At 41.2% G+C, this 25,865-nt stretch overlaps 1 protein-coding gene across 15 annotated transcripts in view; it reads left to right on the top strand.

The window, feature by feature from the left end:
- Positions 1-25,865, top strand: part of LOC126281331 (cytoplasmic dynein 1 intermediate chain) — a 183,071-nt gene that overhangs the window by 132,846 nt on the left and 24,360 nt on the right. For 8 of the 15 annotated variants that reach the window (XM_049980205.1, XM_049980203.1, XM_049980201.1 and 5 more), the window contains 6 exons: positions 2,548-2,595; positions 14,735-14,893; positions 17,211-17,367; positions 18,800-19,054; positions 20,043-20,160; positions 20,327-20,558. In XM_049980205.1, coding sequence (XP_049836162.1) covers positions 2,548-2,595; positions 14,735-14,893; positions 17,211-17,367; positions 18,800-19,054; positions 20,043-20,160; positions 20,327-20,558 — 969 coding nt within the window. Of the gene's footprint in view, positions 1-2,547; positions 2,596-14,710; positions 14,894-17,210; positions 17,368-18,799; positions 19,055-20,042; positions 20,161-20,326; positions 20,559-25,865 lie in introns of all 15 variants that reach the window. The other 7 variants (XM_049980207.1, XM_049980206.1, XM_049980202.1 and 4 more) reach the window with 2 other exon arrangements.

The raw sequence follows: 25,865 nt of genomic DNA, 5'->3' as shown, positions 1-25,865 counted from the left end.
AATGCACTATAGACAAAATAACACAGATGACGATTCAAGTGGAAGAAGGGGCCTAAGTAAAATGAAAATCAAGAAAAATGAGTAATAGAAATAATGACTGCAGTAACATGAACAAAAAAAATGGGATGATGAAATAAATTAAATTGAAATTAATGCATACAATTAATTAAAACCATGTGACCAAAGATTTCAAGTGGAAAAGGAATGACAGCAAGAAAAATGAGAGCAAATTAAGAAGCTGAAATGATGTGACAAAGGAATAGAAATATAAAATTACGTTTAAAGCAGTCAATAATGATCAAACTAATTTCAGCTAGAAAAAAAAAGAAGTACTTGGCCAGACTTGAACATAGGCTTTCTCCAAATGAATGTCTTACCCTGTCGATTACACCATGCACCCAGTTAACATGATTGTAGTGTATTAATGGTATTGAGTGTCATGCAAAAATCTGAATTTTTCTTGTCAGTAACACAATTGAGGGCCTACCATGGCGAATGGCTGGAGGGTGTAATAGCTGGGATATTAACCTACGTCACAGTATAGGCGGTTTCAAAAAGTCAATCCCATTGCTGTGGATCTCTACTTGTTAGATGTGTAATGTCAAAAATTTAAGACATTATCTCATTTGCAAAGTAATCAGATGTCTGAAGCTGTTCTGTATTTCGGAGTTTGATTCTTTAAAGAATCTCGAGTTTAGTAGTGCATACTTAATAAACCAAAATGCCTAATCATAGAAGAACACTACATTATTTTCAGAGATTCTGCAAATAATAAGGATTTCTCCATCAGATGTAATGAAATACTTTATCATTTTTGAGAACAAGTTTTTATCACGATATCTAAGAATTACTTGGAAAAACACACACACACACACACACACACACACACACACACACACACACACACACACACACAGAGAGAGAGAGAGAGAGAGAGAGAGAGAGAGAGAGAGAGAGAGAGAGAGAGAGAGAGTGTCTAAAATAAAAGTATAGCAAGTTATCTTCCTTACCTACATGGCTGACTTCTACTCTGTTCTTATTCTTTTTCTTAGAAAGAATGCTTTGTTCTCAGATACATAATACCGTTCATTCCAAATTTTCCATCAATTTAATTTTGGGTTATTCCATTTCGTATGTATGGATGAATATATTACAGCACTGGTGTACTATACTGTTACACACATTTTAAAAAAGGCTATTCTAATGTTGTTATTATTTCTAAATCTCTCTTTGTCCAAATTTGCAGTTATATGCAGTTGACAGAACTATGAGATCTAAGTGAGGAACAGTCATGTCAGAAGCTGATAAGAAAGTAATTTGTAAATTTATAGTAGTACAAGATCAGACAACCATCCAGAAAATAGTATACAAGCATATAAAATTAAGATCATTGTTGTAACTCAGCTTTCACACACATCCTCCACGAAGAATGCATACACTCTCTGATGGAGAACACGGGTTTAATATTTCACCTCGAATAAACACCAGGCTTTTATTTGCCTATTGGTCACTCAAATCTTATCCAGTTATACCTTTTCTTATTGTTTGCTTAGAATTTTACATATTAAGACAAAAACCATTAATATATATAAAACAAATTCTCTTCTGAACCGCAAGTAGTTATAAAAGAAAGTTAAATACATATTTACGTTAAATTTTTTCTAAGAATGCACTAAAAAATTGCACAGTTATTTGTATAGTCAGCTTGCTAAATATTCATTTTCTATTACATATTAAGAATTACTGTCAAGTGAATTAGCATAGTGTGAACAATCACATTAATTTAAGACTATAAAATATAGAAAGCAGTGAGAATAGGAGTAGAGCTATTAGTTTTGACTCATTTAACAGTTGGACGTTGACAGTATGAGGTGCTTGGCACATTACCTGCTAAATTCGAAAATCTTTTCACTGATTGAATGGCTTACATGTGGTCTGCCCACATTTGTAGCAAGCGTTGAGTTGAACACTCGCTTAACCAATCAGTCTGCATGTTATTCTTGACGGATTTAAAGATACCTGTCATTCAAATTTTTGTCTCCTGGCATTCATTTCTGCAAATTTCTTTTCCTCTTATGAAGCATTGTATATTTCACTTGCCCTTTTTTTCATTATGAATATTCAGAGAAATAATTACATCTTCCTGATACCACTGTTACGGAGCTGTAAAAAGATTTTATTGCAATTGTTCCATTTGCACCGTATTTTTGTGGTAACTTTAATGGAAGAAGTGATAATGCAGCTTTTGTAGAACGGTGTAAGACAGGAAGAAAACCACCTTTGGAAAGAGGGCTAGGCGTTACACCCCATAGATTGCTTTTCTGTTCATGGGAATATGTGGATGACTTAGCACTGCAATTACTTAATCACTTTTGTTCCAGTAATACTAATGGGAAAGCATGATTTCATGCAGTTTGACAGCATGTGGTATAGATAGTCATGAGTGGCTTTTTTACAAAAACAAATGCATTGTGTCCTACTAAATTAAATTTTAACACTTCATGTTACAGTGGTATTGATATGATTTTTCTTTTTCATCCTTTCAAGACGAGTACAATCTAAATCCTGGTTTAGAATGGGAAGACGAATTCACAGGTAGGTCCCATAGGACATGAAACAGATTCAAAGCATGTGCACGACATTATGCTGCACGTGGAAGTATCACAGGCAAGACATAAGCTCAGCTGAGCAAAGCTGTATTGCTTAGATTGCTTATGAAGTCTCCTAAGTTAACTGCTGAAAGTGGTTGATCTCTGCAAGGAAAAGTCATCCTCTGGTATTACAACATCTATTTGTAGGTACAAATCAGTTTTTCTTTAGTTTTTTGTGTCTTGTAACTCTGTGTTTGTCATGCTCCTTTCTTAAGTAACACAAATTTAAAGTATGCATCTGTCAAATGGCAATGGGTTACCTTTTTTAGAGCTTCATTTATAAGCCTCCAAACTTTTTTGTTTTTTTTTTTGTTTTAATTTAACTGAGAGAGAAGCAGTTGTGGAACAGTTGTCGACCACAACATTATAAAATATTAGTAACCCATTGACAAAAACCTGTAGATAGGAAAAAAACATTCTGTTCAATCTTGTGAGGACAATCTGTTTATTTTTGTGGGCTGCTTATAGCTGTTTATTTCCTGGTAGCCACATCAGTAGACATCTAACTGATACAAGGTGGTTATCTCATAATTACATGCTCAACATTGAACAGAGATGAAAGACAATGTAATGTATGAAATGGGGAATGAATGTACAGATGTCCAAATATTGAGGGGTTTCTTGTTAATATTTCTCTGCAGTGATGTAATGGTGTCACCATATTTCGGGTGATGTCGCTAATGTCTGTGACAACCACAGGGCTAACACAAAACTTCTATATGGAAAGGTCAACTCTCTTGGCTTGTTAAAGATCCTCCACTTGCCCCCCCCCCCCCCCCCCCCCCACTTCCCCACTGAAGAGGAAAAGGTGTGAGGTAGTCCTTCACCTGATCCAGCACTGAAAAATGCAAAACCATCATTGTTAGCACATGCTTGGGACAATTAAATAATAGGAGAGGTCATGCAGAACTGATAAATAATTCTTTAATAGCAGAGATGAAAGCAGTTTCTAATGAAGTTTAACAAATTGAAAACATTGTGTTTTTTGTATTAAACTATGCTGTATTTGAACTGGTAGGACAGTGAAATTACATGAAAATAGAATTTGAGATTCATATCTATTTTCTGAGCAGTAAACATCTGTTAGACAAAAATAAAACTTCTTTCCCTGTCTGTCATGTAAATGGGTTACTTCAAAATATAGATTTAATCTCCCTACATTATCAGTGTTTATACTGTAAATGTTTCTTTCAGAATGCTTGTGCACTCTTTTTTTACTCACAGACACATTCCAAAACAGAAATCATTAGGATTTTCCTCTTAAACGTTCAATAACTGGTGAGACAAGTTCAGATTATGCTCACTTTGAAGCCTATGTAGTCTCGGTTTCAAAAATTTGAATGTAGCTACAATCAAAAGTATATTTCATACCAGACCCACACTTACAGAATTACTTTGAAGGTATTAACATACTAGCATTGGGCAGTATCTGAAGAAACTTTTTGAACCCATTTTTGTTGTTAATCATATTTCAGTCCACTCATGAACTGCAGTTAGTCATATATTGTTAATATTGTCATACTCACAGCTTCTGCTGCTGGTTTCTTACAACTAAAACTACAATTTGTAACATGTTTTATATTTGCGAATGTTGCCTCTAGCTTCTACAGAAACTGGGGGATTCATAATTACTTTGGTGTCATGCTGGTACTATTCAGCAATGCCTCTGATGAACATCCGCCATGTCCTTCATTTTTCTACAGCACTGCTGTGGATTTGTAGCAGTCTGAATACTGGTGTGTGTGTGTGTGTGTGTGTGTGTGTGTGTGTGTGTGTGTGTGTGTGATAAATACTTTTGATTAAATTTCCAGTTTTTCCAATACACTTTCAGTACATCAGAATGCTGTTGTTTTTTGAACTTCTGGCCACTTTGTTTCAGTTTATATATATCTAAAACCTTCTATGAAAGTGTATCTGTGTTCAAAATTACATATTCTTTAATCTCTCTCTCTTTCAGAGAGCAACCTGCACTAGGAACATTTTTTGTGGTGTTTGTGGTTTTTGTTCAAAAATTCTCTTGCAAATTCTGCTTCCATTATTCGAGCCAGATAGCTGAAAAACATCATTCTAAGTTTCTCGTCATTACATTTAGATGTTCAGTTTTCTAGTGCAGATCTTCACTACACCTGCTCTTGTATTCATTGTTGTGTTTTATTGGCCCCTGTGCTTGTCTTAGGTTTTTTCCCCCCTTTCTTCTCCATCTTTTCTATTTCTCCTGTCCTAGTCAAATCCAGGCATTCAGATATTTATAAATGTTCTAACCTTATTATTGTAACATAGTGATCAAGATATTCAAATTTATTGACATAATTAATCAGTAATTTATGTTCATGAAATTTTGGAGCATCTTTTGTTTGTCAATATATTGTTTTTGCATAAGATATTTGAAGGCCTGTTTTCTCTGTAGTTCTTTTCAAAATGTTAATTTTCCTTTTTACCATTGCAATGTTCCCAGACAGCATTGCAAGATTGTTGGCAAAAACCAAACACTAAATCCTAAGATTCTACATCTACATCTACATGACTACTCTGCAATTCACATTTAAGCGCTTGGCAGAGGGTTCATCGAACCACAGTCATACTATCTCTCTACCATTCCACTCCCAAACAGTGCGCGGAAAAAACAAACACCTAAACCTTTCTGTTCGAGCTCTGATTTCTCTTATTTTATTTTGATGATCATTCCTACCTATGTAGGTTGGGCTCAACAAAATATTTTCGCATTCGGAAGAGAAAGTTGGTGACTGAAATTTTGTAAATAGATCTCGCTGCGACGAAAAACGTCTTTGCTTTAATGACTTCCATCCCAACTCACGTATCATATCTGCCACACTCTCTCCCCTATTACGTGATAATACAAAACGAGCTGCCCTTTTTTGCACCCTTTCGATGTCCTCCGTCAATCGCACCTGATAAGGATCCCACACCGCGCAGCAATATTCTAGCAGATGATGAACGAGTGTAGTGTAAGCTGTCTCTTCAGTGGACTTGTTGCATCTTCTAAGTGTCCTGCCAATGAAACGCAACCTTTGGCTCATCTTCCCCACAATATTATCTATGTGGTCTTTCCCACTGAAGTTGTTCGTGATTTTAACACCCAGATAGTTAGTTGAATTGACAGCCTTGAGAATTGTACTATTTATCAAGTAATCGACTTCCAATGGATAACTCATGTTGATCACCTCACACTTTTCGTTATTTAGCGTCAACTGCCACCTGTCACACCATACAGCAATCTTTTCTAAATCGCTTTACAACGGATGACCTTACTAGACGGTAAATTACAGCATCATCTGCGAACAACCTAAGATAATTGCTCAGATTGTCACCCAGGTCATTTATGTAGATCAGAACAGCAGAGGTCCCAGGACGCTTCCCTGGGGAACACCTGATATCACTTCAGTTTTACTCGATGATTTTCCGTCTATTACTATGAACTGCGACTTTCCTGACAGGAAATCACGAATCCAGTCGCACAACTGAGACGATACGTCATAGGTCCGCAGCTTGATTAGAAGTCGCTTGTGACGAACGGTGTCAAAAGCTTTCCGGAAATCTAGAAATACGGAATCAACTTGAGATCACCTGTCGATAGCGGCCATTACTTCGTGCGAATATAGAGCTAGCTGCGTTGCACAAGAGCGATGTTTTCTGAAGCCATGCTGATTACATACCAATAGATCATTCTCTGTGAGGTGGTTCATAATGTTTGAATACAGTATATGCTCCAAAACCCTACTGCAAACCGACATCAATGATATAGGTCTGTAGCTCGATGGATTACTCCTACTACCCTTCCTTAAACACTGGTGCGACCTGCGCAATTTTGCAATTTGTAGGTACAGATCTATCGGTGATCGAGCGGTTGTATATGATTGCTAAGTAGGGAGCTATTGTTTTTATAGTTGAATTGCACCCGTCCATTTACTCCATTCTCTGTGAGTTGTTCTTCCCATTCTTGGATCATCTTTTCAAGAACACAGTTGAATAAAATAGGGGATAGACCATCTCCCTGTCTAACACCTGTTCACATACCAAATAACTTTCATAATTTAGCTGTTGTTGTCATTGTCTTTAGCCCAAAGACTAATTTGATTTGATACAGCTCTCCACACCACTTTATCCTGTTGGAACCTCTTCATCTACAAATGCGTATTGCAACTAGCATCCGTTTGAACCTAATTTCTGCATTCATCCCATGGTCTCTTATAGTTTGGACATACTCCCTCCCCCCCCCCCCCCTTTCCCCATTCCATTCCCCATGAACTTCCATCCATTACCAAACTGATCATTCCTTCACACCTCCAGATGTGTCATATCAAGTAAGCCCCACTTTTAGTCAGGTTGTGCCACAAACTCCTTTCTTCCCAGTTTAATTCTGTACCCTCTCATAAGTTAATGGATCCACCTGTTCAATTTTCGGCATTACTCTGTAGCACCACTGTTCAAAACGTTCTGTTCTCATCTGAACTATATGACTTACAGATTAACTTGAGTCCTTTAAATATTTGTTGTTCAAGATTGTGTCTCTGTTCCTAAAATTTATTAAGTATGTGCTAAAGATAGCTTTCTATTAACTATCATTATCCAGATTTGGAAATTATAGTGAATTCTCTGTATTATTAAAAGAAAATGAGTTAATATTACATGTAAATTTCTCTTAGCATGGCATAGTGCAAATAACATTACAAAATAGTTTTGAGGAATGTACTGCAATGACTTCCTTATAAGTAGCAGGATGCTCATTCAAATTCATTCTTAACTTTCCTTATTTGGGAGACATTGGTTTGGATCCCTAGGCAGCAGTTAAGTTTGCCATGCCTACTTCATTGCTTGTTCAGCTATATGAATCTCTGTTGCCAAGAGTATTGCTGCCTGCAGAAATTAAACCTTAACGGCAAAGTAGTAGAAAAATTTATGAAGATTAATAACTGTGTTGAAAATAAGAGAAAAAAGCACAAATTAAAAACTGCTAAAAAATCTTTTAAAGGTAGGACAGTAATGTGTCTGTTACTAAGAATTATGTAGGGATTGATTTTGGATGCCTGATACGTTACAAATAATCAACAGAATGGTGAAATGCAAATAAAAGGTTGGAAAGTGGGAGGAGAGGTTGGCACATGAGACAGTGGGACAGAGGCATCTGAAGTACTGCTTTTAATAGAAAGAGCTACACACACACACACACACACACACACACACACACACACACACACACACACACACACACACAGTGTACGTCCTCTTTATCATCTTAGCTCCATGCAGCATTTCAGGTATCCAAGGAATTATTTTCTAAATATATAGCTTTATGTATCCTTGCAGAGATAAACACCACTGAATATATTAAAATTTTGTGATAATGAGTCAAGTACTGATCTGACAGCATGCATTGTATTTGCTCTGGCTTAGCTGTGCTTGCCTGTGAGTTATTTTATGCTGCTTCTGTTCCTACAAAATCGAGATTTCTGCTAGGATGTAATGACAAAATGTTTACTTTTTTACTCTGATAGTATTCAGATGGTTACCTATATTGTGTACCTTCATTAATATGTGTGCTGATTGTTGTTGTTGTGTTCCTGTGCTATTTCAGACTCTAATTATAATTTGATTAAATAAGCCAAACAGTTATGTTAACATAATGTTGAAATTTTCTGTGCTTGAATGCCAACAAATTTGAAAATATTATGTATTAGAATTGTTTTTTTGTGTTATTGCTGCACTTAAGTTTCTAATTTTGTTCATGGTGTATGTTAATTTGTGCCAGTACTGATTTCTCTGCTAGAATGATTTCTCACATCTCATTACAATAGTTCATTATTCTTTCCATGCATACCTGGGAACCCTTACCAGGAAATTACAGCAGTACTGTGTGTCCATGGACCTGATATTCATGCATGATCACCTATTATTAATTTTTTTATGGAATGTTATTTTCTCTCTTTACTATCAATCATTAATGCCATGCATGAGGATTTCCTCAGTATTAAATGTCATCCCATTCTGTGTTGATTGTTATACTTTTTGTACAAGCATGGCACTGAAAAGCGGGACAATCAGATCAGTTAAGTGATGGTAACAGAAAGATGAAATGGCATTCTGGTAATAGAAACACAGAAAGTGTAAACCCAAATGTTGTTTTGTTGTAATGGAGTAAAAGGACATAGAGAAGATAACATGAATATTATGAAACATGTAAACCAGCAGACATGTAACTAAATTTATAAACTTGCCATTCTATTCATCTTTTTCTGGTGTCTGCTCGCTTCTGCTCTTAGCTCCACAATTTGAATAAAAGAATGAATTAATTCATTAAAATTTAGAATTTGGGTTTTCATTTTTATGAACTATTATTAAACTCAGTTTTCTATGTTATCTCTGATCGAGTCGGGCCTTATAGCTCCCATTGTTGTTGTGATTTGTTTCTCATTTGTTAAAGCTCTGCATGAACCCAATGGCACTAGTATTCTCTGCATTTTAAAAATATGAGAATGAATAGAGTTTTTACAGCCTTTAAAATTTTTGCATTTACTATTGATGCTGTAATATTTTGTTTCAATTATCTAACCAAGTTTATCTATTTAACCAAAAATTCATTTTGTATGGTCAGAGGGCACATCATTCCATAGATCATTATTTTTCTGTTCCTATAATTGGCACAGTTTGATGTAGCAAGGCTATGGAACATTAATTATTATACATTATTTTAATTAGAAACATTTGAAAAATCGTGTCAGAAACAGTGGCAAATGAGTTTCTCGTACTGCTGTGTTGTCTCATGTGTGTAGCTTTTGCATGGAAGAAAGGAGCACATAGCATGATCGTAGGTTCTTCCTTTTTTTTGTCATTCCCCACCTCCCCCCAATCCATTTCCTGACTGCTTTTGTGTATCCCACCACAACTTCACCTCCTGTGCCAACTTCTTCATTTCAGAGACGCACTTACACCCAATATCTTTGATTATGTTTGGATGTTTTCTAGCTTCTGTCTTTTCCAACAGTTTTTGCCCATTATGGTCACCTCTGCTGCCATGAGAGTTATTCCCTGATGTCTTAACATATGTCCTGTTGTCCTATCCCATCTTGCTGTTAGTGTTTTCAACTTATCTCTTTCCTCACCAATTCTTTGGAGAGCCTTCTCATTTCCTACCTATCACTCAACTCCATTTTCATCCTCCTTGTATAACACTATTCAGACATTTGGATCCTCTTTTCTAGTTTTCCCACAGTCCACAATTCACATCCATAGAGTGCTGTGTTCCATATGTACATGCTCAGAAATTTTTCACTGGAACTAAGGCATATAAAGAATAATATTGTATTTGGTATTTTCTTTTTTAATTTGACCATATTTCTGCTACAGTTTACATACAAATGTGGTTTTCATGTAATTGTTTTCTGCCCAACTTAAAAGAACAGATCATGGGTTTGTGATACTACTAGCAGTCCCAAAATGTTTAAAGCGAGCCTTTGTGCATAACATTTGGTACCCTTGTCTAGAGTGCCACATATAAAGTCCACATTATTAATTTGCTTTTTGCATCAGCTTTTAGCTTTTTGATGTTGCACTTTCTTTCTGTTACCTGCTGATGCTTTCCGAACTAGTTGAATGTATTCATTTACATATAATCATCTGCCTCCAGTTTTTTGCATGTTTTCGGAATGTTCAACTGGAGAACTGATCTAAAAATGTAGCAACATAATTATGACTACTAAGTAAAAGTAGAGCAAAATTTTCCTGTACTGCCATTCTGAAGAAAAGAATTGTGCTGTATCCAATGTTTTGATAGCAAATTATGGCTTTTCCTCCCTTGATTTTTAAAGATCTTTCCACTAGCTATTTTTTTCTATTGGCATAAATAAAACAACTTATTCCAGCATTCATGTGTGTGTGTTTGTGTGTGTGTGTGTGTGTGTTTTGAGAGAGAGAGAGAGAGAGAGAGAGAGAGAGAGAGAGAGAGAGAGAGGGGGGGGGGGGGGGGAGAGAGAGAGAGGGGGGGGAAGCGAAAGGGAGAGAGAGAAAGGAAAGGGAGGGAGAGAGAGAGAGAGAAAGGGAAAGGGAGAGAGAGAGAGAGAGAGAGAGAGAGAGAGAGAGAGAGAGAGAGAGAGAGAGAGGGGGGGGGGGAGAAAGGGAGAGAGAGGGGGGGGGGAAAGCGAAAGGGAGAGAGAGAAAGGGAAAGGGGGAGAGAGAGGGGGGGGGGAAGCGAAAGGGAGAGAGAGAAAGGGAAAGGGGGAGAGAGAGGGGGGGGGGGAAGCGAAAGGGAGAGAGAGAAAGGGAAAGGGGGAGAGAGAGAGAGGGGGGGGGGAAGCGAAAGGGAGAGAGAGAAAGGGAAAGGGAGAGACAGAGAGAAAGGGAAAGGGAGAGAGAGAGAGAGAAAGGGAAAGGGAGAGGGGGGGAGAGAGAGAGAGAGAGAGAGAGAGAGAGAGAGAGAGAGAGAGAGAGAGAGAGAGAGTTGGTGCATGCATCTTAAATATACAAACATGCAGAAGACATTGCATGTGGTTGACAATATTTTAGATTAAACTGAATGTTCATAGAAGCTGCATTATTCTGTACTACCACACATAATGCTTAAATTTTATGCTTATTTGCACGCACAAGTGTTGCATTTTAACACTTTTTTTTTTAGTTTATCAGTGAAACCAGTATATAGTTGCAGATCCGTTATCTAATTTTGTCAATCTAAAACACACACATTCATTATATCAGTAGTTTCAGTGTAAGTCATTTGGAAATTGTTCAATAATAGGAAATTTGCAGCTGAAATGTTTAAGATACTTTAATTTTTTCAACATAAGTTTTATACAGAAATAGTCTTTAAAAGTATTAAGCAAATCTGATCTCCTTTTGCAGTAGCTAGTTTCTTTTGTCAGATGGATATATTAACCTATATTGAGTATGAGCACCAGTTATTCTGTTTCAACACAGTAAGAAGAGAAATTGCTTCTGTTTCACATTGCAAACTCATATGTACGGTTTACTTTAAGGATGAATGTTTCTGGCTGTTTAAATTTGCAATGTAATGGTAGTATTTTCTATTATTGTTTACATATCTACCTAATATTGGTAAAAATAAGATACCTGGTGGCCATACAAAACAAAAATTTATGAAATGGGTGGAGAGTACATCTGGCCCATGTTTCCATATTTGTAGCTTGTGTAAGATTTAATAAATATTTATTATTAGAATGACTGCTGTCTCAGATTTTTTAGGGATGTCAATGAATATTTGTTTAATCACAATACCTACTTCTATCAGGATAAAGTTTTTAGTGTTACAGAATATTCATTTGACAATAAAATCATGCAGTAAAATCTTTTTTATTTCACAGTGTCATTTCACAGTGTCTCTGCAACATTTCAGAAAGCGTATATATTCTCTTCCGTTTTCTGCTGAAGTACTTGGATTACTGGCACTTCGCCAGAAGACTTGAGGAAAGTATGTACCCTCTCAAATGTTGCAGACGCACTGAAGATTGATGTGTGCAGGATATGTGAGCAGATTGTTGCATTGACGTGCTGCAAAAACATTCATTTATTTGTGTATGATATTGTTTAAATTGCAAACTTAAATTGCAAATTATAGTAAACATTGCAGAATTTAGGTTTTCAGAAAATGTAAGTCATTAAACCTTGATATTATAAACAGCTGCTGCTGAACTGTAAGTAAGAAGTAGCCCTACCAATAATCAGTCTTGCTCTACAAAAATTAACATAAGGGAAGTAATAAGTGAAGAACACTTTAGAATCTCTCCAACAATGGGAACTCTAGGTAGGAATATCAACAGTGTTGGAAAAGACAGATTCCAAGAAGACATGTCAAGTTCCAGTGAGGGATAATCAAAAAACACCCACATATAGCTTTTGGCTACTGCCTTTGTCAGTAAAACACACACACACACACACACACACACACACACACACACACACACACACACACAAACTCATGCATATACAACCACCAACTCCAGTATCTCCCAGCCCTTGGCGATCATGTGTGTGTGTGTGTGTGTGTGTGTGTGTGTGTGTGTGTGTGTGTGTGTGATTTGCTGAGAAAGGCTGTGGCCGAAAGCTATATGTGCCTTTCAGTTGTGCCTCTCTGTGACTTGATGTGTGTTCTTTACAATAAGCAGCAATCTGTCTTTTTCCTCCATTAGAATCTCTGTATGTCTTGATGGCGATTGTTGTGTGATTATTCAAACTCATCTGAAATCCGAATGGGTATAATATTTTGGGCAGCCTGTTATTTATCAAAGTGTTTAATTAAACACTATGTCATATGAAGCTTTTTTACTCGAGTACTCTCTAATGTAAAGGGAAAAAATCCAAGCCAGTGCTATTTGATGTCTTTAATTGGCTGTAAATGGTATATGGCTATAGATTGGAAACATGGGCCATTCTGTAGCATAAGGTGGTGGGATATTCTCGAACCCTCTTCCCCCCCTTTCCCGCCTTACCCCCTTTCCCGCCTTACCCCCTTTCACTCCTTACCCCCTTTCACTCCTTACCCCTTTCCCTCCTTACCCCCTTTCCCTCCTTACCCCCCTTTCCCGCCTTACCCCCTTTCCCGCCTTACCCCTTTCCCGCCTTACCCCCCCCCCTTTCCCGCGTTACCCCCCCTTTCCCGCGTTACCCCCCCCTTTCCCGCGTTACCCCCCCCTTTCCCGCGTAACCCCCCCCTTTTCCGCGTTACCCCCCCCCCCCCTTTCCCACGTTACCCCACCCCCTTTCCCGCGATACCCCCCCCCCTTTCCCGCGATACCCCGCCCCTTTCCCGCGATACCCCGCCCCTTTCCCGCGATACCCCGCCCCTTTCCCGCGATACCCCGCCCCTTTCCCGCGATACCCCGCCCCTTTCCCGCGATACCCCGCCCCTTTCCCGCGATACCCCGCCCCTTTCCCGCGATACCCCGCCCCTTTCCCGCGATACCCCGCCCCTTTCCCGCGATACCCCCCGCCCCTTTCCCGCGATACCCCCCGCCCCTTTCCCGCGATACCCCCCGCCCCTTTCCCGCGATACCCCCCGCCCCTTTCCCGCGATACCCCCCGCCCCTTTCCCGCGATACCCCCCGCCCCTTTCCCGCGATACCCCCCCGCCCCTTTCCCGCGATACCCCCCGCCCCTTTCCCGCGTTACCCCCCCGCCCCTTTCCCGCGTTACCCCCCGCCCCTTTCCCGCGTTACCCCCCGCCGCTTTCCCGCGTTACCCCCCGCCCCTTTCCCGCGTTACCCCCCCGCCCCTTTCCCGCGTTACCCCCCGCCCCTTTCCCGCGTTACCCCCCGCCCCTTTCCCGCCCCACCCCCCGCCCCTTTCCCGCCCCACCCCCCGCCCCTTTCCCGCCCCACCCCCCGCCCCTTTCCCGCCCCACCCCCCGCCCCTTTCCCGCCCCACCCCCCGCCCCTTTCCCGCCCCACCCCCCGCCCCTTTCCCGCCCCACCCCCCGCCCCTTTCCCGCCCCACCCCCCGCCCCTTTCCCGCCCCACCCCCCGCCCCTTTCCCGCCCCACCCCCCGCCCCTTTCCCGCCCCACCCCCCGCCCCTTTCCCGCCCCACCCCTTTCCCGCCCCACCCCCCGCCCCACCCCTTTCCCGCCCCACCCCCCGCCCCACCCCTTTCCCGCCCCACCCCCCGCCCCACCCCTTTCCCGCCCCACCCCCCGCCCCACCCCTTTCCCGCCCCACCCCCCGCCCCACCCCTTTCCCGCCCCACCCCCCGCCCCACCCCTTTCCCGCCCCACCCCCCGCCCCACCCCCCGCCTTACCCCCCGCCCCACCCCCCGCCCCTTTCCCGCCTTACACCCCGCCCCTTTCCCGCCTTACACCCCGCCCCCTTTACCCGCCTTACACCCCGCCCCCTTTACCCGCCTTACACCCCGCCCCTTTACCCGCCTTACACCCCGCCCCCTTTACCCGCCTGGCCCCCCCTTCGCACCTCGACCCCCCCTGCCGTCCCTCTCCTCTCCTATTTGCTTCCCCTCTCCCCTTTGCTTCCCCCCTCTTGTGTGGTTGTGAGGTGAGGGGACTAGTATGGGCTGGAGAAGGCCAGGCTTATTCACCGCAGTTCTGACCTTTGACGATCCGCAAGCGGAAGACGAGGAGGGTTCGCTGCCGCATTTGGAAGGTGGAGGACTTTTCCAGAGCAAACTCCCACCAGGCATCCTTCCACACGGTCTGCCACGAGTGAAGGAAGTGCAGCCAGCAGTGACAAGCCTTGAGCACGAGGCAACCAAGCAGCAGGAACAAGGTTAGTGGCTACGATTATTATTATTATTATTATTATTATTATTATTATTATTATTATTATTATTATTATTATTGATTCTTAAATTTCTCCAGGCGTATTTTATGATGAAATAAATCTCGGGTGAACAGCCTGGTATCAGTGTACATAGGACACAATATTTCAGCACGATGCCATCATCAGGTTTGCTGATGTACCGACCTGCGATGGGCTGGCGCCAGGTGCTGCTCCTCCCTCAGGTGCTTTCTGAGAATCGGTGCGCTCCGCACCCCGCACATGGTCCAGGCACAATGTCCGTTATCCTGCCATCTGGGCACTCTGTCCTAGGTCTTCTCGTTCAGGAGGGTCTGCCGGCACTGCTCTTGTTATTCTTCCCTCCTCCCCCAAAGTCGGTACACTTTGGAAAATATCCTTTTTCTTCTTAATCCAGGTGATTGTGGGTTCTCACACCATGCTAAGGATATAACCGCTGTCATGGTTTAGTTGTGGCTCCCTTACTCTGGTCTCTATGGCTTCTTTGATGACACAGTCCCAGTATTTGGAAATCTGTGTCAGGACTTTGGTTTGGTCATAATCTATGCTTTTGAGTTCAGACAGGCATGCTGAGCATTTGCTGACTTATTGGGCTGTTCCAGTCGAGTGTGCCATTGATGTCCTCGGCATCGGTCCTCAATGGTATGAATGCGTATACACTACCGCATTGGCAAGGTATCTGAGAAACCCCTGATTTACGTAGACCAAGATTGTCCTTGACACTACCAAGATGGCTCTTGGTTTTGATAGGAGGATGGAAGATGGGTTTCACTGTGAGTTTACGTAAAATGCATCCAATATTTCTGGCTGTCCCCACAAAACGGAATAATAGCCAAGGCTACCTCCTCCTGAGGTTCATTCTCAGTTTCCACCAGTGTTGCAGGTGTGGGATGTAGAGCCTTCTGATTTTGCCCTTCCTTGTAACAATTTCTCCGAAACACGGTCTTCAGATGGTCCAGTTCTTGTTGGAGACTGTCGCTGTCGGAGATGGTGTGAGCCCTGTGTGCAAGAGTTTTGATCACGCCATTTTTTGTGCTGGGTGGTGACAGCTATCCGCACATAGGTACAAATCTATGTGCGTCTTCTTCCTATACATGCTGTGGCCCAAAGTGCCATCAGCTCATCTTCTAATCAAAACATATAGGAAAGGGAGCATCCCATCTGTTTCAATCTCCATGGTGAACTTAATATTCTCGTGTCTGGAGTTGGCATGTGTGAGGAAGTCTGGCAGTTTATCTCTTTCATGTGGCCAGATAACGAAGTTATCATCCACAAATCTAAAGAAACAGATGGGTTTGAGATGTGCTGATTCAAGAGCTTCCTCCTCAAAATGTTCCATGTTCATATTTGCGACAACGGGTGAGAGTGGACTCCCCATGGCTACTCCTTCTGTCTGCTCATAGTATTCACCGTCAGCGCTTGTCTGAAAAGGTTGGCGGTCTCTTCGTCAGATTTCTCGGGTGAACATCCTAGTATGAGTGTGCATAGGACACACTATTTTGGCAAGTTTTCACTTTCTACATACCACTCTCACTTCCCGAGTTTGAAAAATGTAATGGAATAATTTATTAATGATGAGTGTTGATGAATGTTACATCAGCAACATTTTTAAATGTTCAAAGGAAAGGCAATTTTTGTGTAAGAAGCTCATTGCTTCAGGATATGGTGCTCATAAAGAGCATAGTTAAAGATATAAAACAGCAAAATTTATAAAATGCAAAGAATGTAAAGCATTCAGTCAAAAATGAGTCTGCAGAATGTTTCTTCAATTTCAGATGACTTATCTGTTGACAAATTTGCAGAATTCATTGGCTAAATTTACTTATGTAATCGTGGGAAAGAGTTGTCTTTGCATTATCGTAGCTAATACGTCTGTGAAGCTCTAACACATCCTGGTAGCTAAACTCTAGGTAGCGTTGGTAAAGTAACAACTACCAAAAATATCATTTGGTGCCATTAGCAAAAGAAAAACCATTTCACAGCCACGTACAACAAAGATAAGTTGCGGGGAAATTCAGGATTGCAACCTGTAGTAATCTGAATCTTGAACAATTCTTTTCAGTCCTTTGAGCAGATAAAATTGTTACTGTTCAGTGTGAGTACTTCTCATTTACGTAAAAGGACATAACAAATGACACGGCCTTTCCCTTCAATGTATTTTTGTTAATAGCCTTGTGGTTTTAGTGATAAGGTAAGTGGTTTTCAAATAATACTTGTTTTGGTATCGGCTGTTATTCGTAATTCTGAATAGTATTCATTGGTTTATTCAAATTATTTTGGTTTTTAGTGCGTGAATTGTCAGAAGAAGAGAAACAAATGATAATACTTTCAGAAGACTTCCAAAGATTTTTTGATCGTTCTGCTCGTATAATGGAAAGAGCATTGTGTGAATCTGTAGACATATATACAGATTACACTGGTGTCACAGATAATGAAGAAGGAACGTAAGTATTCAGTAAAACTAATTTTAAATTTTACATGTTTTATGAAGGATGTGCATTTTTGGCTGTAACTCTATGTATGGCATTCTCATTAAATGGTCATTTTGTAGAAAGATAATAAAACATGTAATTTAAAAGATAGTGTAGTATGCAGACATCAAATTTTAGGTATTAACATGAATTTTTGAAATGTTTTCATGTTTATTGCACATTACTGTAGGCAAAATGAGAAAAAGTACATTTTTAACTCTCTTTGAGACAAATGAGTGTCTACAGGAAAAATGCAACTGAAGCTCAGCTACAATGAACCATTCCTATCATTAGCCTTGTGATACATAATACAAGTGACTTGTACACTTTGTATTGTCTGCTGCACATCTTGCTTACAAATATTGATGTGCAGCTGAGACTGGATCAGTGAGACCTTAATCTTAATCTCAAATGCAGCTACAGGGAAAAAATAAAAGATGAAAGGTATAGTTTGAAGAAATAGTGAAAAAAGTGTCAAAGTGAGACAGATGCTCACAAGGAGAGGGAAATGTTGCAAAATATAATGAGAACATGGTAGAAAACAAGAATATGTGAAAGAATGGAAATGGCACATGTATAAGAAAACCTTCTGAAATTAAGATTGTGTGAATGGCAAAAGTCATATACATTCTGGGAAATTCTCTTATCTCTGAAATTTCTAGTTGTTAAAGAACAACCTAGGTGACTGGGATGGTGAAACAAATGTCCAGATCCTTTCTGTTATATACCAAAGGGTACTCAACAGCAAAATGTTGCATAGAAAACTCTATGGCCTTACATTGTTACTGAAATGGTACTGGTGACCATGGATTTTCTACTTTTCATTATTTCAGTTAACAATTTCTGAGACTATTGAATTTCTTGCTTTGTAACTTTTTGCATTGCCTGTGATTATTATTGCATTGTTGGTACCATTTGAGATATTCAGCTGATTATGAAGGCAAAATCAAACCTGAAAAGAATATGTTGCAACTCCATACTTTCTCTGTGTGGTGGGTAGCAGACATGCTAAATGAAAACACAGCTAAAAATTTAAGCTTTCAGACAAAAAATCCTCCTTCCAAACTGGAAAATGGTCACACTTTCATACAAGTACACATATAGCCACTTTCTCTGGCTGTTGTGGTGCTTGGAGACAGTGTCCGTGTGTGTGTGTGTGTGTGTGTGTGTGTGTGTGTGTGTGTGTGTGTGTGTGTGTGTGTTCTGTTTTCAAAGAACATTTTTTTCTGAATGCTTAAATATGTAGGAGTCTTTACATTGTGGCTCTCTATGATCCAGTGTTTCCTCTTATGTGGTGAGTAGCAGTCTGTCCATTTGTTGATTATAAAGGCATTCTTTTGTAGTGTTGTTTTTAAAAATGTTCTGTATGTATATTCACCTACAAAGCAGCAATCCTCATTTACAGGGATGAAAAATCTAATGCAAGGCTCTCCCTTAATCGCTGGTTCTATGATGAGCGTTGGTCTCGTAACAGATGTGTGACTTCAATGGACTGGTCCCCACAATTTCCAGAACTTCTTGTTGCAAGCTACCACAATAATGAAGATTCACCCAATGATCCAGATGGTGTATGTCTCATATGGAATACAAAATTCAAGAAAAGAACTCCTGAATACATATTCCACTGCCAGTCTCCAGTGATGTCATCTATTTTTGCAAGGTAATTTTAACTTGACCAACAAGTACCATTTTAGATGTTCTTAAAAATAACTACAATAGAAATATAAAAATGTAACTGACAATTGAGTTCCTTGTGGGAAGTATCAAACAACAGTTGATACTATATAAATGTTGTAGATTTTCTCTGGGTGCAGTACACATAAATTATCAACTTTCATCTTATTAAAATATGTTAATAGTTTTCATTCATTTAATTGACAAGTTGACATTGGCACTGTTTCACAACTGCTGGTAAAAAATCATATTGTTGCATAAATGTCAATGTATAGTTGCAGCTTCCATAAAAAAAATTCTCAAAAATTAGTGTTATGGAGGGAAGTGTCATCTAATCAATGTTGTTAAAAACCTCGTGTGTTTGGATCATAATGTGAAAATTGCCACCTGTTTATTAGAATATATGACCAAGTTTCAACATTCTTGCATCAAATGTTTTAACCCACACACCATACATTTCTGCTACTTTGTGGTTTGTATTTCTCCCTGTGCCCTGTTTACTAAAATTGTATAAGAGATGGATAAATTTGCTAACTTGAGCTTCTTTGAGCATTTGGAAGGGAGAAAGGGTATTAATTAATGTACTGGGATAATGCGATCCATATAGCTAAACCTGCAGTCTGTCAACATAGTGGGGAATATGCTCACTTCTACACACACTACGAATACCTCTGAAATAATTAATGTTGATTGGTGTAAAAGGGAAGGACTAACGAAAAAACTAAAAGTAATTGCGATTTGTGATTTTCTGCCCATGCTTGTGAATCATTATTTAAACTCTGAGTAAATACAAATTTTTAAATGCTACTGGTTGTATACCTCTTCATTGCACATTTGTTTACCTTCCCTACTTCTCTCGTGGGTACTGTGCTCATGTTACTTTAAAGACACAGGTACATTGCATCGTTAATCTACTTGTAACCCAATATTTACAATTAAAGTGATGTTTGTACATTTCCTTTGCTTGATGCCAGATTCCACCCAAATCTCATTCTTGGGGGCACCTACTCTGGACAGATTGTGCTATGGGATAATCGTGTTCAGAAGAGGACACCAATTCAACGAACCCCATTGTCATCAGCAGCTCATACAGTGAGTTAGATTTTAAGTCATACCATTCTCAAACAATATTATCCTGTGTTGTGGAAGCCTAATAAAAATGGTATACAGCTTATTGAAATATTCTGTATTTAATCTAAAATGCTGCAAACTCATTAAAACTGGCAAATACATAGGTCATTATTGTATTTTTTTCTAGCATCCTGTATATTGTTTGAGTGTAGTAGGCACTCAGAATGCCCACAATCTCATCAGCGTGTCTACTGATGGAAGATTATGTTCTTGGAGTCTTGACATGCTGTCAAAGCCACAAGAAACACTGGAACTGCATCATAAGCAAGGGAAACCAGTTGCAGCTACTTGCCTTGCATTCCCACATGGTGATGTCAACAACTTTGTTGTTGGCAGTGAAGAAGGAGCAGTATATTCAGGTGAATTCCATTAATGTTATATTTACTAATATGTTCAGATAATTAATGTTTGATTTAATTGAAAGAGTAACGGTTTGATAATTTCTCAGCTGTGTTACTAGATGTATCAGACAAATTACTTTTGTGAGGCATTAAAATATGAGCTAAACACATACTTTCCCTCAAATAAATTGTTTACATATGTTCCTTGTTCAGAGGAGAGGAAGGTACAGATGGGTGAAAAGACTAGAGTAGCTAGCAGCATGAGGTGGGAACTGTCTCTGTAACATATCCTTTGTTCACATAACCCCCATGGCCTCAACTCTCACTATTTCCATTACTCCACCTGCCTCTATCCCCTTCCCTGCTCCCACTGTAGCCTTCTGTCCCCCAGACTCACCTCTGCTTCCCTTCCCCCTCCCCCCACCACCCACCATCATGTCTCTTGATGCTGCACTTCTTTGCCCTCATCCTGTCCTCACCAGGTTCCTGCATGTTTCAACAGGCATTACAGTGTCTTCCCCACATCAGCAGAAATTGCTGCTCACCCCAGTGGGCCACAGCACTTGAAGATGATAGTGGCATGTATGCATTAGTTCTGCACATATGAACCTGTGGTTGTATGTTTCTTCATCTGATGAATGACTGCCATCAAATGCCTCCTCCATGTAGGGATTAGCACTCTCTATTTTACAGATCACGTGAAAAAGTAGAACTACAGACAAAGAAATGGTCCATTCAGACACATGAAAATCTATGCTGCAATCTTTTTCATGGAGAGAATACGCCAGAACAAATGCACCATCAATATTTTAGCTGCTAAGACACACTTTAAGTGTTTCAAAAAAAGGTTTCTTACTAATTTTTACTGCATGAAGGACTGCTAAAAGCAGTAGTTTGTACAGCCCTTTCTGTCTTGTGCACAAATCAGCAGAAGCAACCATGACAAAAGGCTACAGTGCTGTGAAGAGTAAAATCCATAGTACGCATACGGGAAATTGAAGTACCTAAACAATACCTAAAAGTAACATAATATTAATTTGTTAAGTAATTTCTAGTTCATATTGACAGTCTCACTGTTCAGGTGTGATTTGTAGAAAGATTATGGTAGAAGGAAAAAAAATAGTATCCCATAACAGTCAGTTCCCTTCAGTTGAGACGAATTTCTTGAAATGGAATATGTCGTATTCATATATCCTTTTATAGCAGTTCTTGGAACACACTTCTTACGATAATTTTTGAGGGTTGTATAATTTGTTAAAATCTAAACAGTTCCTTTTCTATTCACTATAGTTGTCACAAAAAGACATCATGTATGTTGAATGACGAAAACAAATGTTTTTCTTACCCCCTGAAAGATAAAGTACAGTTTGCATGCAGATCTTTCATGAAATCCCCCTGCAGGTTCATGGTTTAGAATAGGTTCTAGGTATTCCTGCCTGTCATAAGACTATAAGGAGTCTCACATGTATCGGCCTTTACGTGATGGTCCCCTGTTGGATTTAACCTCCATCTTTCTCAATATTCCGAAGAAGGAACCAATTGGGATACGGCACCTTACATGGTGCATAGTGACCATTGTACATTGAGATCTTTAACGCACTTTCTCATCGTCGCATTGCAGTCTTGCTCATTCTCCATCTCTAGGGTGAGGACCCCTTCCTGGGTGCATTTTCCACCATGCACTATGCATTGTCACTTTCTGCACTGACGATGACCTGGACGTCTTAGCACCTCATATCCAGCACGGTAGCCAGTCTGTTGTGGTGGGGCCCCCATGTACTCTGTTGGTTATAACCCCCTGACAACACTGGGATCGCTCTGCTGACGCCTGCGACGTTAACTCCCCACGTATGCCATGGAGTAGATGCACGTCTCCCTGGGGCATTGGGACTCCCGACGATTGCCGGCCTGACAGGTGGCCCTTGCTGAGGCTGGGTGGCACCCATAGGGAGGGCCCCCTGGTTGGAGTGGATGGCATCAGGGCGGATGACATGGCATGATACGTGGTACGTCATCTCTTGCTGGTGGTCTAACTCCTATGCTAAGAAATATGACCCCAAATCATTCCCCTCCCTGGCCAAACATGGGAGGAACACGAGGTTAAGGATGGCAGTAAAGTTTATTCGCCCTGATACCTTGTATGTACGAGAGTTGATGGGGAATCTTTTATATCCATGAAGCCTCAGTTTTTTGTGGACCATTAGGAGGACAAGATAGGGGAGGTGAAAGGCTTGTCCAAAACGAACTTTGGGTCAGTCTTGATAAAAACAGCATCCTCTGCCCAGTCATGGGCTTTCTTGCTTGTGCCAAGTTGGGGCACGTTTCTGTTACCATCACACCCCATAAGACCTAAAACATGGTCCAGTGTATTATATTCAACGAGAATCTTCTTTTGCAGTCTGATGATGAGCTGCACACCAATTTAGAGTGACGAGGTGTTCATTTCGTCCGGCATGTCCATCGGGGTCTGAGGGATACATCAGGTTGCCACTGGTGCCTTCATCTTGGCCTTTGAGGGTGACACATTGGCCAAGAAGGTCAAGGTGATAGTCTACCGCTGTGACGTCATGCCCATATATCCCCCCCCCCATTCAGTGCTTTAAGTGCTGGAAGTTTGGCCATATGTCTTCCCACTGTTATTCCAGTGTCACAGGTCGAGATTGCGGACGTTCTTCACATCCCAATATCCCATGTGCCCCGCCTTCCATCTGTGTCAACTGCGGAGAGTATCATTCCCCTTGCTCACCAGACTGCAGGATTTTACAGAAAGAGAGGAAATCGTGGAATATAAGACTCTGGACTGACTGACCTGCACAGAGGCTAAGAGGAAATTTGAGCGCCTACATTCTGTGGCTATGACCACCTCTTACGCCGCTGCTACGGGAACTGTTGTCATCCGTCAGTTCCTCACATTCCTGTTGCCTCTCAGAACCAGAAGACAACACCTGCCCCTTTGATGGTGGGGGCACTTCCCTCCCTGTAGCTTCCGCACGACCTTCTTCGCATCGGGGATATCAGTCCTCCTCTTGCTAGGAGGGGGTCCCTTGGGTCACTCCATTTCCAGGTTCCTTCTAGTGGGAAAGACGACACCCGCCAGTGGCCGAAGAGCTCAAAAGCAGCTGGTCATAGGGCTTCACGCTCATCCTCAATCCCACAGACTGAATCAGTGAAACCCTTCCAGCAAGGGAAACCCAAGGAACGTCGAGAGAAATCCAAAATGAAGGTCCCCAACAACAAGGGAATTACGGTGGCACACACACCACCGCTATCTTCAAACTCTGTGTCTGCAGATGAGGTGGAGATTCTGGCATCTGCTGAGGACCTAGATCAAGCCAGACCCTGAGACAAAATGGATACAGACTGCTCAGGCAAAAAGTCGGTGACAGCAGGAGACCCTGAGGCATAAATTGCCTCACTGAATGTTCCATGCCTTCTTAGTCTCATGATGACATCATCCCCCGGTGGAATCGCAGTGGTTTTTTCCACTGCCTGGCTTAGCTAAGGCAACTGGTTAACCTTTACACCTGCTTTCTGCATTTCCTAGCAGTGCGGATCCCTGCCCTCCGTGTTTATAAGGGATACTACAGAAACTGTAGTGACTATAATCAAGTGTCAGGTGGAGTTTGCATGTATGTCCTAAACTCAGTGTGTAGTGATGCTGTGCCCCTTCAAACCCCTCTTGAAGCTGTGGTTGTCAGAATAAGGACGGCACAGGAAATAACTGTCTGCAATAAATATCTTCCTCCAGATGGTGCAGTATCCCTGAATGTATTAACTGCACTGATTGATCAACTCTCTAAACCTTTCCTAGTTTTGGGATATTTTAACACCCATAAGGGTGTTACAGTGCTTATTCGTTGAGGCAGAGATGTCGAAACTGTACTGTCTCAGTTCAACCTCTGCCTCTTAAATACTGAAGCCACCACACTTTTCAGTGTGGCTCATGGATACTCGGCCATTGATTTACCAAATTGCAGCCCAGGAACTCCCGTATATCCACTGGAGAGCACATGATGATCTGTGTGGTAGTGACCATTTCGCCATCTTCCTGTTGCTGCCCTGCCATCAGGGCCACAGACACCTGCCCAAATGGGCTTTAAACAAGGTGGACTTGGAAACTTTCACCACTTCTGTCGCTGTTGAATCTCTCCCATATGATAACATCAATTTGATGGTTGAGCAAGTGACAACAACATCGTGTCTGTGGCAGAAAACATGATCCCTCTCTCTTTAGGGTGCCCCAAAGAAAGGCAGTTCCTCGGTTGCCAGAAGTTGCTGAAGCAGTTAAGGAGCGTCGGTGAGCTCTACATTGGCAGAAACGGCACCCTTTCATAGAGCACCTCATAGCATTTAATCGACCCTGTGCTCGCGTTCACCAGCTTATCAAACAACGGAAGCAGGAGACTTGGGAGAGAGATGTCTCAACCATTGGGTGCCACACATCACCTTCCCAAGTCTGGGCAAAGATCAAACATGTTTTCAGGTCCCAGATCTCAACTAGTGTTCCCAGTGTTAACATCAATAGCGTGTTACGTAATGATGCAAACGTGATTGCCGAGCACTTAGCTGAGAACTGTGACTATGCTCAAGCCTCTGCCCCAGAGAATTACCCCCCAGCCTTTTGCACTCTCAAACACCAGCTGGAAGGGAAAGTACTCTCGTTTACTACACGCCACAGTGAATCCTATAATGCCCCATTTACTGAGTAAAAGCTCCTCAGTGCCCTTGCACATTGCCCCAACACTACTCCTGGGCCAGATTGAACCCACAGTCAGATTAAACATCTCTCTCTGACTACAAGCGACATCTTCTAGTCATCTTCAACATGATCTGGTGAGATGGTGTCTCCATCGTAATGGCAGGAGAACACCCTCATTCTGGTGCTCAAACCCAGTAAAAACCCACTTGATGTGGATATCTATCGGCCCATCAGCCTCACCAACGTTCTTTGTAAGCTGTTGGAATGTATGGTGTGTCTGCAGTTGGGTTGGGTCTTGGAGTCACGTGGCTACTGGCTCCATGTCAGGGCAGCTTCCACCAGGGTTGCTCTACCACTGATGATCTTGTCCCTCGAGTCTGCCATCTGAAATTTCCTTTTCGAGACACTAACACATGGTTGCCATCTTTCCTGATTTATGAAAAGCATATGGCACCACCTGGCAACATCATATCCTTGCCACATTATATGAGTGAGGTCTTTGAGGCCCGCTCCCAATTTTTATAAAAAATTTCCTGTTGCTTCATACTTTCCATGTCAAAGTCAGTGCTTCCCATAGTTCCCCCACATGTAGTAGAATGGAGTCAGTGCGGCTCTGTGTTGAGTGT

This window comes from Schistocerca gregaria, chromosome 7, assembly GCF_023897955.1.
Source record: "Schistocerca gregaria isolate iqSchGreg1 chromosome 7, iqSchGreg1.2, whole genome shotgun sequence".
In the NCBI taxonomy this organism is placed as follows: Eukaryota; Metazoa; Arthropoda; class Insecta; order Orthoptera; family Acrididae; genus Schistocerca; species Schistocerca gregaria.
Note: the sequence above shows the minus strand (reverse complement) of the source record. Positions and strands in the feature narration are given on the sequence as shown.